The 16,406-nt window shown below is 71.2% G+C and overlaps 1 protein-coding gene across 4 annotated transcripts; it reads right to left on the minus strand.

Annotated features, from left to right (window-relative positions):
- Window positions 1–93: 93 nt before the first annotated feature.
- ABCA7 (ATP binding cassette subfamily A member 7) lies at window positions 94–15,520 on the minus strand. Of its 4 annotated transcripts, XM_087768942.1 has the most exons (51): window positions 15,448–15,520; window positions 13,673–13,784; window positions 13,461–13,554; window positions 13,106–13,247; window positions 12,896–13,023; window positions 12,707–12,828; window positions 12,436–12,630; window positions 12,232–12,321; window positions 11,861–12,098; window positions 11,591–11,730; window positions 11,405–11,521; window positions 11,084–11,263; window positions 10,802–11,010; window positions 10,524–10,700; window positions 10,101–10,323; window positions 9,777–9,998; window positions 9,454–9,658; window positions 9,267–9,383; window positions 8,945–9,116; window positions 8,637–8,768; window positions 8,408–8,547; window positions 8,191–8,328; window positions 7,830–8,041; window positions 7,619–7,691; window positions 7,145–7,347; window positions 6,954–7,002; window positions 6,687–6,749; window positions 6,190–6,207; window positions 5,848–6,002; window positions 5,631–5,755; window positions 5,441–5,539; window positions 5,016–5,211; window positions 4,792–4,886; window positions 4,519–4,551; window positions 4,173–4,278; window positions 4,009–4,083; window positions 3,597–3,766; window positions 3,351–3,528; window positions 3,148–3,263; window positions 2,799–2,943; window positions 2,588–2,711; window positions 2,354–2,483; window positions 2,153–2,273; window positions 1,963–2,025; window positions 1,780–1,886; window positions 1,386–1,527; window positions 1,182–1,316; window positions 1,001–1,104; window positions 817–909; window positions 471–708; window positions 94–392 (listed from the first exon to the last, which is right to left on the minus strand). In XM_087768942.1, the coding sequence occupies exons 2-51, from the start codon at window positions 13,736–13,738 to the stop codon at window positions 225–227; spliced, it is 6,783 nt and encodes a 2,260-aa protein (XP_087625068.1). In that variant the 5' UTR covers window positions 13,739–13,784; window positions 15,448–15,520; the 3' UTR covers window positions 94–224. The 4 variants fall into 4 exon arrangements, 2 of the variants coding, with proteins under 2 accessions (XP_087625068.1, XP_087625067.1); XM_087768941.1 differs by having other exon boundaries at window positions 1,182–1,527; XR_015707272.1 differs by lacking the exons at window positions 94–392; window positions 471–708 and having other exon boundaries at window positions 890–909; window positions 1,386–1,627.
- Window positions 15,521–16,406: the final 886 nt, after the last annotated feature.

The following is a 16,406-nucleotide window of genomic DNA, read 5'->3' on the forward strand; positions in this document are numbered from 1 at the left end:
CCAGCTCAGCCCCGGGGGTGCAGCCCCGCCGAGGGGGAGCTGGGGCCAGCCCTGCCCTGGCGCTCCCACCCTCCCCAGGGCCCGGACTGGGACGGTGGCCCCGCGTCGGTGGGAGGGACGCGGCCAGGCCCCCGTGCAGCTCCGGGGGTCCGGGGTGGCCAGGAGCCCCGGGCCCCCCGGTCGTGCTGCGGTGATGGCTGGGGAGGGGATCCGTGGGGTCCTGCTCAGACAGCGCTCTCCTGGTAGCTGTCGTCCTCCAGGAACGGTGTCAGCCTCCTCCCGGGGCTGAGCGCCACCGGAGCCGCATCCTGCCCTGGGGCCGCATCCTGCCCGGGGGCCGCGGACCCCCCAGGGTCCTCGTCGCTCTGTTCCCTGGCAAAGTGCACGAAGACCTGCGGGGAGGGCAGGGTGAGGGGCAGCACCGGCAGGACCCCGGCCCCCGCGCCCTCGCGCCCCGCATCCCCTGTTACCTGGTCGAGGGTGGTCTGGGACACGGAGTAGTCCTCGATGTGGCAGGGGCCGCGGTGGGCCGCCAGGACGCTGAAGACGCTGGCCAGGGAGCCGGCGCGGGAGGGCAGCTGGTACTGCAGCAGCCCCCCGTGCTGCTCCTTCAGCACGATGCCGGGGAAGCGGTGCTGCATCAGGCTCTCCACCGGCGCCAGCCCAGGGCCGCCCACCCGCACCACCACCGTGTACCCATCCCCAAACCTGTGCGGGACAGGGGGGCATCGCTGCAGGGACCGGCCGTGTCCCCGTCCCCGCAGGGCGGCTGCCTCTCGGCTGCCGGAGCCCTCCCCAAGCCCTGTGTCCCGTTACCGGTTCTTGAGGTGCTGGACGCTGCCCAGGCAGCGGAACCGGCCGTTGACCATGATGGCCATCCTGGTGCACAGTGCCTCGCACTCCTCCATGCTGCCGGGGGGGAGGCGTGAGGCCCCGCGGGGGCAGAGGGGTGCTCAGCTCTGGGGGTGCTGCAGACCCCAGGATGAGGTGGGGGGCTCACCTGTGGGACGTGAGCACCACGGACCTGCCCTCCCGGATGACGCTGAGGATGCAGTCCCACAGGAACCGCCGGGCTTGCGGGTCCATCCCTGTCGTGGGCTCATCCTGCAACGGCCCCGGCAGCGCTGTCAGCCCGGGCAGGGGCCAGGTGCTGCCGCGGGACCCCCGCTGCCCCCGCTCACCAGGAAGACGACGGGCGGGGAGCCGAGGAGGGCTATGGCTGTGGAGAGCTTGCGCTTGTTGCCCCCGCTGTACTTGCCCGCCGGCCGGTCCGCGTGTGGCCCCAGCCCCAGCTTGGCGATGCCCCACTGAGCCACCTGCGAGAGACATGGCGGGGATGAGGATTGGGGTCCCCGGGGATGGGGGGGCCGGGGCGCGGGCCCTACCCTGGAGGTCTCCTCCTCCGGGACACCGCGCAGGCGGCTGTAAAACTCCAGGTGCTCCCGCCCCGTCAGCAGGTCCGTGATGGCGTCGAACTGGGGGCAGTAGCCCATGTGCTGGTGGACGGACTGCAGGTCGGTGAGCACGCTGCGGGGATGGGGACATGGCTGAGCACGCGGTGGGGACGGGGACAAGCTCCAGGGAGAGGGACGAGGCTGAGCACACCGCGGGAATAGGGATGAGCACGCTGCAAGGACGAGGAGGACAAAACTGAGCGCAAGCACGCTGCAGGGACGAGGGCAAGGAGGAGCACAGGGCGGGGACAGGGACGACAGCGGGCTGTCGGGGACAGGGAGAGGGGAGCAGCGGGCCGGCCGCGGGGTCCCTCCGTCTCCCCACCTGTGCCCTTTCAGCCAGGCCTCCCCCAGCGTCACCTCTGTGTCCCCCGTCAGCATCTTGAAGGTGGAGGTCTTCCCCGCGCCGTTCACCCCCAGGAGGCCGAAGCACTGCGGGGCACAGACCAGGGTTATGGCAGCCCCGGCCCTGCCCACGGTGCCATCTGTCCGTCTGTCCAGCACTCACCTCCCCGGGGGGGATGGCCACGCAGAGCCGGTCCACCGCCGGAGCCTTCCTGCGCCGGTACACCTGCGCGGCAGAGCCGAGGCGGCGCTGGGTGCTCCCCACCCGTCACCCGCCAGCGGGAGCGGGGGTACGGGAGAGGCTGGAGCCCCGCAGCGAGAGACGGGGCAGTGGCCGGCCCCACGGCACGCACCTTGGTCAGGTCCTTCAGCAGCAGGAGGTGGCCGTGCGGGGGGGTGCTGCCCACCCTCGCCCGCTCCCTGGCCACGTCCCGGTCCTCCTCCCCCAGCGAGGGCAGCTGCAGAGCCCGCGGCCTGGGGGCAACAGCGGCGGGGCACTTCCAGGGCTGCCTGCCCCACGGCTGCCCCACGGCCGCCCCACAGCCGGTTCTCACCCGAGCCGCAGGAAGAAGCGGTATTGCAGCAAGAGGGTGAAGAGGAAGAAGATGATGCCCTCAATGGCCATGGCGAACATGTTCTTCCCTGCCAGATCCCAGGAGAGGGGGGACACGAAGTGCTTGTCCCCTGCGAGCGGTGAGAGGGGCTGTAGGAGGGGGGGACGCCGGGGAGGGCCCCTGCGCTGGCCGGGCTTTGGGGAGGGGGAGCAGCCCCGACACCCCTGGACTCACCAAACCTCTCAAAGGCATCAGCCATCGCCTGGTTCTTCACCATGTCGATGAGGCCTCGGCCCAGGCAGAAGTGGGGGAAGATGAGGAAAACTTTCTTCAGGATGCGGTTGATGTTGTTGAGGTTCTGCCGGGGCAGTGAGGAGAGGGATGGGGGGGCTGGCACCGGCCCCACAGGGACGGGACGGGGGTCCAGGGCAGCCCGGGGGCTCACTTGGTCCACGAAGAGCTCCAGCACGAAGGTGGCCACGCTGCCGTTGATGCCGATGAAGAGGTTGATGCACGTCAGGGCCACGTAGGCGGTGCTGGGGATGCTGAAGAGGAAGGAGGCTGGGTACATCAGGGGGGTGATGGACCAGCTGGAGGGGCAGAGAGGCAGGGGCTGGCCGAGGTGCACCTCCCGTCCCGGGGGGCACAGCAGGGCAAGCCGGCACCCGACCCCATCACCACAACCCCCTGAGCCAGGGCTGCCCCCAGCCCCGCTCAGAGCCCCCTGTGCCCCCACTTCCCCAGGGTCCAGCCCCGGGGGGCTGAGCCCCCGCTGGGCTCCGCTGGCCCTTCACCCGTAGAGCAGCAGCAGCAGGACCAGGGAGGGCAGGTTGGCGGAGGACACGTAGGACTTCTGCTGGAAGCAGAGGAAGATGAGGATGACCAGCAGCGCAGGGACCAGGTAGTTGCACTGCAGACATGAAGAAGTGGGGGTCACAAATGGGACCTGTCCCCCCGGGAGCTGTACCCCATCCCTGTCCCCGTCCCTGTCCCGCACCATGTCCCAGGCGAAGTTGCCCAGCCAGTAGGTGACCGGCTTCATCCCGCTGACGAACTGCAAGTGCTTGGCCTTGCTGACCCGCTCCTCGATGAGGAAGAGCACGAAGCTGGCCGGGACGAAGGACATGGCGAAGATCACGCAGATGGAGACCAGCACGTCCACCGAGGTGGCCATCCTGCCGTGGAGGAAAGGGCTCAGCCGGGGACGGGGGGACCTGCAGGACCCCCTGTCCCCGCCACTCACAGGGCGGCCTCCGAGAGCTGCTCCTTGGTGAGGTTGAGGGGGTGGTTGGTGGCTGTGATGCCGTAGAGCGTGGGGTCGGTCCCAGCGGGCAGCCGGGAACGCAGCAGCCCGTTGCTGGCCACGTTGAGGAAGGAGACCATGGCGTGCCAGCCCTTGTTGTTGAACCAGACCTACAGCCCAGGGGAGCCCGGCAGGTCAGAGCGCCCCTGCCACCCCAGCACCCACCCTGGCACCGCCGCTGGCTGCGCCCGCAGCACCCTGCTCCCCTCCGGGCTCCTGCTCCCCTCCAGCCTCGACTGGGCTTGGTCCCTCTCAAGCTGCTCCAGCCCTGGACGGGGACCCGGGTGCTCTGCTCCCTGCTGCCGCCCAGCTCTGGCCCCTGGGGGCCCCCCCGCCCCGGGGCCGGGCGCACCTTGACGTTTCTGCGAGCGTCCAAGCCCTCGATGAAGCGGCTGAGGTTGCCCAGGAGCCGATCCGAGGGGCTGCCCTGGGTGAGGGAACACAGGGTGAGGAGCGGGCTCGGGCCAGCACTGGGATGCCGGAGCCGGGCCGGGGGGGGCAGAGGCCCGGCCGTACCGGGGTGACATTGAACAGTGCCCGGAGCTCCAGCACCGCCTTGTCCACCTCTGCCGCCGACGGCAGGGCCTGGGAGCTGCCGGCACCCAGAGAAAAGCCACCGTACCTGTGGGGGAAGAGACGGGCACTTCCAAACCTCCTATCCCATGGAAACCCTCCCAGCCCCTCCACCCTGCTCTGGGCACCCACCCACCCAGACGCCACGGTGAGGGGCACGCAGTGACCGGCTGAGGTTGCCCAGATGAGGACGCTGCCTACAGATTGCTCAGGCTCTGCCCAGCTCCACAGGGGAGCTCCTGCCCCTCCACCCCATCTGTGCGAGACCCCAGCCCCTCCCTGGGCTCACCTCTGCTCGTTCACCCACTTCTTGTTCCTCAGCCTGAAAGAAATGGGGTGGGGGGAGAAATACCCCCGAGGAGGCGTTAGGGCAGTGCCTGCCCGCCCAGCCACAAGCCCCCCGGCGCTTCCCCCTTACCCTGCGGTGTCCTTGCTGCCTCCAGCCCTGGCTGGGTTTGGTCCCCAGCGTCCCTCCCTGCTTCCAGTGCGGCGGCAGCTTGTGCCAAAGCCCTGCCCATCGTCCCCCCGGTGTCCCCGCGGTGTCCCCGGCCCCACCACTCACCCCTGACGGATGATCTGGGGGTAGGTCTTCACCAGGTAGTCGGAGATGTTCCTGCCCGTCAGGTTCTGCAGGATGTCGCCTGTGCCCCTTTGCACCTGGGGGACGGACAGACAGGCTGGACGGACACACAGCCCCGCTGGCCTCTCCAGAGCATCACCTGCACCTGCAGCCAGCAGCTCCAGTGTCCCAGGGCCAGGCTGGCCCTGCTGCAGGCTGGGGGTTACCTGGGGCGGCGGGGGCCCCCCGGCCCCCTCGGGACAGTCGGGCAGCATCCTGTGAGCCCCCGGCCCGCTGCACTGGCAGGGGGGCGACGGCTCGGCCCGTGTCCAGTTCCCCTGCCGCAGTGCTTCCAGCAGGGCCGGGGGGGCCGGCGGGGCCGAGAAGCCGGCGGGGTGGGAAGCTGGGGGGCACGGCTCCATCCTGGGCACCCGGGAGAGAGACCCCCGTTACCAGCCTGGTGTGAGCCAGAGGCATCGGGACCTGCCCCTGCCTGCGGCTGCCATCACCCTCCGCCACAGGGACGGCGGGGGGTCCCGCGGCACGGCACCGGCTGGCAGGGCTGCTCCTGGGGGAGAGGCAGGCACCGAGGCGGGGGCCGAGCCCAAGCTGCCCCCTCCCAGCCCCGGCCCCGTGGGGCGCAGGCACTCACGCCTCCCCAGCATCCTTCATGCACTTAGTGCCGAAGCCTGGCTCGGCCAGGAGTGCGCCCAGGAGCCGAGCTGTGTCGGGGTCCCCCGGGGCGTCGTTGCTGCCAGGAGATGTGGGAGTGAGCCGGCGGCCACAGGGGATGGGGGACACAGGCATGGGGGACACGGGGGGACACGGGGATGGGGGCACACCTGAAGAAGGTGAACTGCTGCCCGTACATCCAGGGCTGGAGGCGCAGCGGCGGGTACTTCCCGAAGGGCGGCACGACGAGGCTGAAGAGCAGTGCGATGCAGACGAAGACAGCGGGCAGGACGATCTGCCGGGGGCTGGGGGTCAGGGCTGGCTCCGCACCCTCCTGCCCCATCCCCTCCCCACCCTCCGCACCACGGCCCCATCCCCGGGCCGTACCTGCGCGAAGAAGCCCCGGGTGCTGCGTCGGGCGTGGAGCATCCTCTTGATGAAGAGGGCACGGAGCTGCTGGCGGGTGAGCGCCCAGCCCCGCACCCTGCAGCAGGCCTGCCCGGCCGCCCCGCGCAGCAGGTCCGTCTCCCGGGGCTCCTCCGCTGCAAGGGCAGAGACGGGTCTGGCCCCAGCCCTGGCCGAGCCGGTGGCGAGGGGCAGGGGCTCGTGCCGGGTGGCATGCGGGGGGACGGTGTGCTGGCAGAGGCGTCCCCCACCCCAGCGGGGATGGGGCGCTGATTGCAGGGACGTGACGGGAGCCCCCCAGCCCCCCAGGTCCCCAGCTCCTACCTCGCCGGGCTCCTTGGGCTCAGTGCAAAGGAGAAGAAAGAGGGGTTATAGCCACGCCGGCACCTGCCCGGCCGGGGTTAGCACCGACCCAGGGCAGAGCCGGCTCCCCAGGCTATTGCAACCCCCCCCGACTCCCGCGGCTGCCCCCACACCAGCTCTGTCTCCAGGAGAAGGGGCGTGGATACATCCCCTGGGATTTCATGTCCCATCCCAGCCCCTGCGCAGAGCCGGACTCCCCCAAACCCGCCACCATCCCTGCTCCTCGCCCTGCCCGACGCCCTGGGGAACACCCTGAGGCCGGGCCCGAGTGATGCTGCACAAGTGTCCCGGAGCCTCCCCCTGCCCAAAAGGCTGCGTGCCCAAAGGGATGCCTGCTTGGGTGGGCACGTGCCCGGAAGGACACGGGCCCCAGCCCCGGCCCCAGCCCAGGGGGTGAAGGCAGGGGGCACCCAGCAGCAGGGGCTGGGCAGCTCGGGGGTCCCAGGTCTCAGCTTTACCCAGCTCCCCATCGGCTGCTTCCGCGTCCCCGCCCTGGCCAGGGGCTGCTCCTCTCCTGGTGCCTGACAAAACGGGGGTGAGAGCGCCAGGGTGGGACACATGCCACGGCCTGACACCTCCCTGCACCCATGGGTGCTCCCAGCGGGGACCCCAGCCCTGGGAAGGGCGAGGGCCACATGGGGTGCTGGGGACACCCACACCCCTCTGCTCTGGGCTGCCGAGCATCTCCCCCCAGCTCAGCTCCAGCCAGCACCAAGGGATTTTACCTGCCGTGTCATCGTCCACCCCCATGTCCTGGGCCACCTTCAGAAAGATCTGAGGGCAGGAGGGGGCTGGCATTAAACACAGCCACCAGCGCCTACTGCCCAGCAAGGCAAATCTCCCAGCTTGCGGGCAGCCCCCCCAGCAGAGCTCCAGGGAGGGTGGGCACCCCCGGAGCCGCGGCTCCTCCGGGTACCTCTTCCAGGGTGGTGTCGGATATGCCGTAGCTGGAGATGCCCAGTTCCCCCAGGCGGGCGTCCAGCTCACGGAAGAGCTCCCCAAAGGCCCCGTCCTTGGCCCCGCTGTAGGGCAGGACAAAGAGCACCTCATGGCCGATGTCCTCCACCAGCCGGGAGCCGGGGACCAGCTTCTGGATCAGCACCGACAGCTGGGCCACATCTGGGGGGACAGGGAAGGCTGGAAACCTGGGGCAGGAGCTGGTGGCCAGCACAGGAGCTGGCCAAAGCTGGCGTGTGCCCTGCACCCCGGTCTGGGGGTCCCCGGGGGGGTTTGCAGGGGCAGGAGGGCAGGGAGCCCCTTCTGCCCCACCAGTGCAGGGGAGCCAAGAGCTGAATGTGCCCACAGGCCCCCCCCAGCCGATGGGGGACACGGGGAGAGCACCCGGGGGGTGACACCGTGCTGAGAGCGCAGGGAGGGACGGGACCCTCACCCATGGCGCTGGCCTCGCTGCCCCGCTCACTGCCCAGGCCCGTGTCGCTGCTGTGCTCTGAGTCACTGCCGTCCTGTGGGAAAGGGCGCCGGAGCCTGGCACCCTGCGGCAGGATCCGGCCCCAAGCCCGGGGCTCGGTGTTCCCCCGATACCCAGGACGGAGGCACCAGCCGCCCTTTTGGCTGATGCTCAGCGCGGCTGAGGGACCCACCTTTTTGGTGGTGCCAGGGACAGCGCCGGTGCTGCCGCCCGTCCCAACCTGCTCCCGCTTCACCAGGGTGAGGTGGTAGCCAGTGCCCAGCCGGGCCTTGAGGAAGAGCGGGGACCCGCAGCAGCAGAGCCGGCCCTGAGAGATGATGGCAGTGCGGTCCCCCAGCAGCTCCGCCTCGTCCATGTAGTGGGTGGACAGGATGATGGTGCGGCCTGGGGGCAGGCAGCAGGCTGGACCCCCCTTTGTGGGCATCTCCCCACCGGCATGTCTCCCTGCTCGCCCCACAGACTCTGCTGCCGGTTCTCCACGGCTGGGGGGCTCAGATGCACGGAGGGGAAAGCGGGGTCCCCCCAGCCCTGACCTTTGCGGTACTTGAGCAGCAGCTCCCAGATGCTGCGGCGGGAGTAGGGGTCGACGCCGGCCGTGGGCTCGTCCAGGATGACCACCCGGGAGCCGCCCACGAAGGCGATGGCCACCGAGAGCTTCCGCTGCATCCCACCTGCGGGGCAGCAGGAAGAGCGTTGGGGGGGGCTGGGACCACGGATCCCCGCTCGGGCGCTGGTCCTGCCCACACGCACCCGAGAGGTTCCTGGTCTGCTCCCGGCGCTTGTGGGGCAGCCCCGTGTCCTGGATCAGCTGCTCCATCTCTGCTTTCACCTGCTCCTCCGACAGCCCCTTCAGCCGCCCATAGAACCAGACGTGCTCCTCCACCGTCAGGCTGGGGCGGGCAGGGGTGAGGTGGGCAGCCCTGCCTGCGCCAGCCCCCAGCGCTGCTCCCCCTGCCTGCCCTGCCCTGCCCCTGCCTACATGTCGAAGAGCACGTTGTGCTGGGGACACATCCCCATGGTTTTGCGGATGCTGTCGATATCAGAGCGGATGTCCCAGCCCAGGATATAGGCAGTGCCGGAGGTGGGGGGCAGGAGGCCGGTCAGGATGGACCTGGATGGGGGAGCGGCAGGGAAAGGGGGTCATGGAGCACAGGACCAGCGGGCGCTCAGAGCCCGGTCTCGTGGGGACCCAGGTCGGGACAGCGCCAGGGCAGAGCCAGGCTCAGCTCCTGTCCCCAGCCGTGGCCACACAGCCCCCCCGGGCAGACCCCAGCCCCACCAGCTCACATGGTGGTGGTCTTGCCGGCCCCGTTGTGGCCCAGGAAGGAGGTGATCTGCCCCTCGTAGAAGTCCAGGCTCAGCCCGTTGACGGCCACGCGGCTGCTGTTGCGGTAAACCTTCACCAGGTTGCGGATGGAGACGCCAGGCTGGAGCTGGGCAGGCGGCTCCTCCACCAGCACTGGAAGCCACCAGAGGGTCACGTCCCCGGCAGGACCCCTCGCCACAGAGGGCAGGAGCCCCTGCCATGGGGCAGGACCCCCGCTGGGGGGCAAAGCCCGGGCGGGAGGGCTCAAGCCCAGCTCCAGGGTGGGCAGGGGCAGGGGCTCACCTCGGGGCGCAGTGAGGGGGCTGGTGGGGTACGGGGGGTGCCCAGCCAAGGACGGCTCTCCAAGCCAGTAGCTCTTCAGGAAGGGAAAATTCCAGGGCTTGGGGATACCGTACTGACCTGCAGCAGACGGGGGCTGAGTGGGGCTGGGGCAGGGGCGGCTGCCGGGGGCCGGGGGCGCCGCGCTCACCTGGGAAGACGCCCTCGAGGTACCAGGTGGCCAGGCCGTAGAGGCCGGCATCCAGCAGCAGAAGCCCCATGGCCGTGGCAAAGTTGTAGGGGTCTCCTGGCACGGGGCTGGTGCCCAGGTTGTGCCACTGGATGCCCACGCCCTGCTCCTCGTAGAGGGAGAAGTACTCGCAGCCGAAGCCGAAGGCCACCGGCGACAGCAGGCTCTGGTGGCGGCAAGAACGGCGGTGTGGGCAGAAAGACTGGCCCGGGGGGGTTCAGCCCCAAAGCCCCCGCCCGGGGCACACGACGGGCATCAGGGAGGGGGCAGCCACGGCCGCTCACCACGAGGACGCGGAGTGGGAAGGTGATGTGGTCGCGCCAGGCAACGCACAGCACGTAGGGCAGGTAGAGGGAGAAGTAGATGATCCCGCCGCAAGCCGAGGCCAGGTTGGCGCGGTGGAAGAAGGTGCTCATGAGGAAGCACTGGCTGATGGTGGCCACCGAGAAGGTGCCGAGGAAGAGGAAGATGACAGCCGGGTCGCTGTAGGGCAGGATGTTTCCCAGCTGCGGATTGAGGCAGGTTGGAGCCTGCGGAGACCCTGCGCGGGCTCCCAGCCCTCATGCTCCCCATGTCACCCACGCTGTCCCCCATGCCCTGCAACCTGCCTTGAGGATGAGGACGAGGAGGGCACAGCTGAGGACGAAGGGGATGAAGCTGCTGAGGAACCAGCTGAGCCAGAGGATCCCGCTGCTCAGCCCCATGGTCTTCATGGTCTCCTTGAGACGCGTCTCCTTCTCGTGCACCACCCCCTTGATGATCATGGCCACCGAGTAGATCCAGGCCAGCGTCATGAAGAGGGGCAGCGAGCGGTTCAGGACCCGCAGGAACCTGGGGGAGATGGCACCAGCCCTTCCACCTCCAGCCTGACGCCCCAGGCCACCGCCGGGCAGGGGACGGCCGGGCCACAGACCAGCCCCGCGCCACTTCCCCAGGGCAGAGATGCTGCAGGATGCTCAGCCCCGTCCCCCGCAGCAGCGGGTCACTCGAGGGTCCCGAGGGGCCGGGGTCGCCCCCCGCTGCCCACTCACACGTCGTCCACGTAGCAGGGGTAGGGCATTTGCTGGACGTAGACCCCCGTCCGCGGGGCAGCCCCGGTCTGCACCCGCACCACTGCCTGCTCCACCAGGTCCTGCACGTAGACGAACCCCCCCCAGACGTAGCGCAGGTCGCTGAAGGGGTCGGCCGCGGGGCCCGGGTCCCAAAACCTGGGGGCAGAGCACGGTGCTGGGAGGGGGACCCCCCCCAAGACCATGGGCACAGGCTGCTCACGCAGTCATGGAGACCGAAGGGGCGGGCGTCCCCAGACCTGTCCTTGATCTTGTTGGTCCTTGTGACGTCGTCAATGTCCATGCGGATCTTGTAGCGGACATGGGGGGGCAGCGCGGGGGCCATGGCGTTGGTGGGGGGCTCAAAGACCACAGCTGCCCAGAACTGCTGCTCCTCCAGCAGCTCCAGAGCCCGGGCCACCAACTGGTCCTCGGTGGCCACCGCCTCGATCTTGTCCAGGCTGACACACTGCAGGCAGGGCAGGCAGGGCTCAGCGGGGCTCGGGGAGCCAGCCCGCCCAGGCAGCTGGAGCGACACGCACCTCCATGAACTGCGACAGCGTGCTCAGGACCACGTCGACATCGGCGTACACCTGGTGCCAGGTGAGCCCCGGCCCTACTGCCGGCCCCGCCAGGAACTCAGCCAGCGCCGGCAGCTTCCAGGAGGTGCCATTGAGGAACCTGTCCAGGAGCTGGGCCGTCCCCGGGGCCAGCAGCACGTCCTGCAAAGCACCAGGGTACCACGGAGCAATGCATCCCACCCCGCTCCTGGCCAGGATCCCCGGCTGCACCCCACCACACCCTGATCCCGCATCCCACCGCAGCCTGGTCCCCGATGGGGAGAGGGTCTGGGGGTCACGCACCCGGAGGACCTGCATCTCCAGGCTGCCGTTGAGGAAGGCGTAGATGCGGGGTCCCAGCTCCCGCCAGGCGCCCCCCGCCTCCCCCAGCACCGCCAGCTCCCGGAAGGTCCGGTTCACCTGCGCAGGGCAGGGGGTGAGGCAGGGCCAGGGTGGGACCCCCCCGCCCCTCCGGAGCCCCCCGCTCACCTCAGCCATGATGCTGTCAGGGCCGGGGCCGGGCGGCGCGTACAGGAGCTTACCCATGAAGAGGGGCTTGATCCCCCGCCAGAAGATCTGCGAAAGGGGGCTGGACTCCAGGCTGCGGAGCAGCTCTCGGCAGAAGGGACCTGGGTGGGGACAGAGCCGAGCCCTCGCCACCGGCCCCCCGCCACCGGCCCCCCGCCACCTCCTGGGCAGCCCCGGGGGGCCATGCCCAGCAAGCACCTGGCCGAGCCCCCCACAGCCCAGCCTGCTCACTGCTGGCGCTGCCCGCGTCCGTGGCTCTCCGCTCTGAGCTGTTGCGGTCCAGGAAGGCTTTGACGTCATTGTCCTCGTACCAGTTGAGGGAGGGGACCCTGAGCCCCCCACCCTCGGGGTGCCCACAGGCGATGCGTGACAGGGCCGCAAAGGCGCCCGAGCCGGAGGCGCTGGCGTTGGGGGCTGTCAGCGCCCCGAGCTCCCGCCGCAGCTCAGCAAGGCTGGTCATGGAGGAGACCTGGGGAGAGCGGGATGGGGAGCAGAGCGGGGCTGCGGGAGACCGGGATGCCCAGGGACACCGTGGGGAGTGGGGCACCGCTGGGGTGCACAGCGGTGGGTTGGGGGCACTTGTGTGGGGAGCGGGGCGCTACCTCCTCCATCAGGGATGCTGCATCCTGCAGGAAGGTGCCCAAGGCTTCCACGGTGCCAGTGATGCCGCCCACCTCCGAGCTCAGCTGTTCCTGCAAGGGGAGCATGGGAAGGGGGTCGCAGCCCCTCCGGGGTGGCTGGGGGCTCTGCCCTGGCGCCTTCCAGCACCCAGTGCGTCCCAGCGCCTGGCCGGGCTGGGGGCTCACCGCCAGGAGCTGGGGGAGGTCAAGCTGGGAGAGGAAGGAGCCCTCCATGGCGCGAAGCTGGGGGCCGGGCAGGGCGCAGAGCCCTTGCTGCAGGTGCTGGGTGGAGGCGGCGTCGCCCCCCGCCAGGAAGCCCCCCAGCTCCGAGGCGTTGCAGACCATGGCCTTCAGCGGGAGGCGGGTGCCCGCCAGGGAGAACTGGCGGGAGAGGGAAGGTCACGCCGCAGCCCCCGGCACCGCAGGCACTGGGAGCGGGCACTGCGCCGACACTCACGATGCGGGGGCTGAGCCGAGCCCCCATCAGCTCGTCCACCAGCGCGGGGGGAAGAGACGTGTTGGTCCGGAGGAACCGCGAGAAGGTCTCATCCTCTCTCAGGTAGTCCCTCACCGGAAGGGCTGGGGGGGCGCAGGGATCAGCCGGGGGGGTCTCGCTCCCCCAGCGCCCCCCATTCCTGGTGCTCACCCCTCTGCTGAGCCCCGCTCCCCCGGAGCCGGCGCAGGGCAGGCAGGAGGCGGGCGAAGCTGCGCAGGAGCCTCCGCCCGTCGACGCGGAGCAGGACCTGCCGGGCTTCGGCCAGCAAGCGGGAGAGGCTGCGGGTGCGCGGGGCGGGCGGTGAGACCCCAGCCCCACTGCCTGGTCAGGGCCCGCAGCCCCTCGCCCCCTGCCACTCACATGGAGCCGTCGAAGTTGCCCACCACGCCGGGGGCCTCTCCCGCTGTCGGGTGCCGAAAGCAGGGGTTGTTGATGTTGCAGACGATGCCCTGGAGCCAGGGCAGGGTCCCGGCCGAGGGCAGGGCCTTGTTGGGGAAGTGGCCTGCAGGAGAGGGGGGGATGGGTCCGGGGGGGCAGCACGGGACCCCCGGGGCCACGCACACACCCGAGCAGGAGACAGCAGCGAGCCCCTGGCTCACGTCCGCCTCCCGGGTTTGTCCCCCCCAGTGCCACCCCAGGGCCCTCCGGGGCTCCCACGCAAGGGGGTCTCTGGCAGACACGGGGGTCTGCCCGCCCCGGGGCACAGGACACTCACACTCGTGCTGCTTGAAGGGCGGGTGGGATTGCCGCACCGAGATCAAGATGAAGAAGAGGAAGAGGGGCCACAGGAGCTCGATGGCCAGCTGGATCTGGGGAGAGACCCACGGTTGGGGGGGTCCCTGTCTCCATCAGTGCCCAGGGCTCTGCCTGCCCCCGTGCCAGGACCCGGCGGCTCTGGGTGCCCTCCTGTCCCGGGTACCCACTCACCCGCTGCCGCCGGCGGTAGGTGAAGTTCTTCCAGAGCAGCAGCCCCAGCTGGGTGCCCACGGCCATGGCGGGGGCGCGGGGGGCACCTGCCCTGCGCCCCACTCGGCTCCGGCTGCGGGCGAGAGCGGGGGGTCAGCACCAAGCTGGGGGCGACGGTCGGGGCTCTCGCTTCCCTCTGGCTCAGGGCCCATCGCACACCGGGCAAAGTGCCGGGCACACGGCTGAGCTCGGGGGGCTGGCAGGAGCCGGCCTGGCATTCCTGCAGCAAAGCTCCTTTCCGGAGCAAAGCCCTCAAATCTCATTCCTTTCTAAACCAAAAGCAGCAAAACAGGGCACAAGCTCTGCAAGTCCCTGCAGGTCAGCGCTGCGTTAGGAGCAATGAACCCGATTCACACGCCGTGCCAAGCACGGGGAGCAGCCGGGCACCCCAGCAGCCTTGGCTCTGAGCCCCGGAGAGCTGGGCAGCCCGGGGGAGGCCCGGGACCTGCCCGTGCCTCAGTTTCCCCATGGGAGGGACGTGGCTGGGCCAGCAGCGAGGTCGGGTGTTTCTGGTGAGACGCTCAGTGCCCCAGGAGGGGAAATTGCCCCCGTGCAATGGGCTTGAGGCATGAGCTCAGGCACGCAGGTGCCCCCCGAGATGTGCTGGGGTCCCAGCAGCTCCGGCCCCGTCTCCAGCCCCGTCCCCGTGAGCCCCTGTGCCCAGCCAGCTCCTGGGACTTCACCCAGCCCTGGATGGGGGCCAGCAGGCCGGCAGCCCCCAGGGCCCGGCAGCAATGCAGCAGCCTCCCCTTCCAGCCACGCAGGCTGGCTTCGTGCCGAACCCCGGCAGGCAGAGGTGGCACGACCGAAGTGGCAGCTTCCCGCCCAGCGAACACCCACGCCGCAGGAAAGCCCAGCTCCGGAGCAGCCCCTGGGCCACCGCGAGCTTGGGCCACCCGCGCTGCCCGTGCCACCACCCCGGGCTGGTGGCCGAAGCTGCAGACTCACCCGCTTGCCCTCACACCTCCGGCACCTCCGGCACCCCCGGCCGGGGCTCGGGCAGGAGGGCAGGCAGGCGACGGCCTGCCTGCTGCCGGCTCTGCCTGCCTGCTGCCGGCTCTGCCTGCACTCGGGGCTAAGCCGGGCGCCGCGGGGATAAGCGGGCACCAGCCAGCGGGATTAGGATCGCGGCTGGGAAATCCGGCTCATCAGCCGGTGGGGCCGGACACGAGCGGCACCGGAGCGGGGTCCTGGGGGGGGGGGATTCCTCCGAGGGGGCCCCGGGGCTCGGGCACCGCACGGGGACCCAGCCCCCGGCCCCGGGAGGCGGCGCCGGCCGAGCCGGGGGGGCGGAGGCGGCTGGCACCGGACCGGGGGATGCTGCGGGGCTGCCGGGCCGGCGGAGCCTCAGCCCAGCGGCTCTTTTCGGGACAAACCAGGCACAAAACACCGGGGTCCTCCAGAAGCCGCCTCTCAGAAAGGGACTCGCGTGGGAATCCGCACACTCACCCCACGCCGGCCCCGGCCCGGTCCCGCCGCACCGAGCTCCGCGCTGGGCGGGGTGCGGAGCCACGGGGAAGCGGACGGACCCGGGGGGGTGACGGGGACACGGGGACAGCCGGGGGGGACATGTGGACAGCTTTGGGGGGATGATGGGGACACGGGGACAGCCGGGGGGGAGGGGAGATGCGGACAGCCCCGGGGGACGCTGCGGAGCCGCGGCCCGGCCGGGGCCAGCTCCCGGCGGCACAGCCCCCCCCCGCCCGCAGCAGCTCCCGGCCCGGGACCCCCGTTACCTGCTCCCGCCGCCGCGGCGCGGCCCCTTTAAGAGACCCCGCGGGCTCCGCCGGGCGGCTCCGCCGGGCTCGCGCGCGGGCCCCGCCCTCCCCGCGCTACAAAGTAGCCGCGGGCGTGACGTCATGGGAAGCGGGTCTTAAAGGGCCCGTGCGGCGCGGGGGGCGAGGGGCAGCAGCCCGTCCCCCCCCCGCCTCTGCCCTTGCCCTGCCCTTCCCCTGCCCAGCTCTGGCCCTGCCGCACCGCGCCCCGCCCCTGCCCCGCCCCACCCCGCCCTCGGCGTGGGCACCCGTGGGAGCCCCCCGGGGCAGCGGAGCCCCCGCCATGGGCGCTGCAGCCCGGCCTGGGGTGGGCTGAGACCCCCCGGGGGGCACAGGCCACCCCGCTGCCCACGGACCCCCCAGCTGCCCGCCGGGGCGGGGGGCAGGGGCAGCTCCCACCCGCCCTGCGGCCCCCTCGCCGGGCTCCCGGGGCCAGGCCCTTCCCCACCGGCGACCCCGACCCCCCAGGGCTGTGACAGGCTCGAGGTGGGGGCACCGGGCTGGCACTGGGGTGCTGAGCAGCGGCGATGGCCCCGGGAGGGTCCCGAAGGCAGAGGCCGTTGAGTCACGCCGCGGCGGTGAACCCCGGCGGCTCGATACCGCGGGCGGGGGCGCGGGCAGGGCCCCCCGGGAGCGAAGGCGCAGCGGGCCATAACGCCAGGCTGGCGGCTGCCGCCCGAGCGTGGGGAGCGCGGCTCCCCGAAACGCAGCGTTTCACCCCAAAAGGTGGATCCCTGCCCGGACAGGGCTCCCGCAGGCACGGCCGGGGCCACGAGCCCAGGGCCACCCCTGGGACTCGGCCCCCGGGGCTCCTGGGGGCACCACTGGGGTTTGGGTCCTGCAGGTCCCTTGGCCGCGCTCAGGGCAGCGCTGAGCCCCGGGAGCAGCCCGCACCAGCAGGATCCGGCCGCCCCGCGTTC

Source organism: Nipponia nippon, unplaced genomic scaffold (genome assembly GCF_047370975.1).
Source record: "Nipponia nippon isolate SJK-2023a ecotype South Korea unplaced genomic scaffold, ASM4737097v1 scaffold_31, whole genome shotgun sequence".
Taxonomy (NCBI): Eukaryota; Metazoa; Chordata; class Aves; order Pelecaniformes; family Threskiornithidae; genus Nipponia; species Nipponia nippon.

What these genes read in the sequence shown, in the direction of transcription:
- ABCA7 (XM_087768941.1), bottom strand. Translation starts at nt 13,738, where the DNA reads ATGGCCGTGGGCACCCAGCTGGGGCTGCTGCTCTGGAAGAACTTCACC. An exon ending in CGCTGTCGCAGTTCATGGAG is followed by an intron (nt 11,011 to 11,083) that starts GTGCGTGTCGCT and finishes CCCTGCCTGCAG; the next exon opens with TGTGTCAGCCTGGACAAGAT. An exon ending in CCCGGGGCTTCTTCGCGCAG is followed by an intron (nt 5,756 to 5,847) that starts GTACGGCCCGGG and finishes AGCCCCCGGCAG; the next exon opens with ATCGTCCTGCCCGCTGTCTT.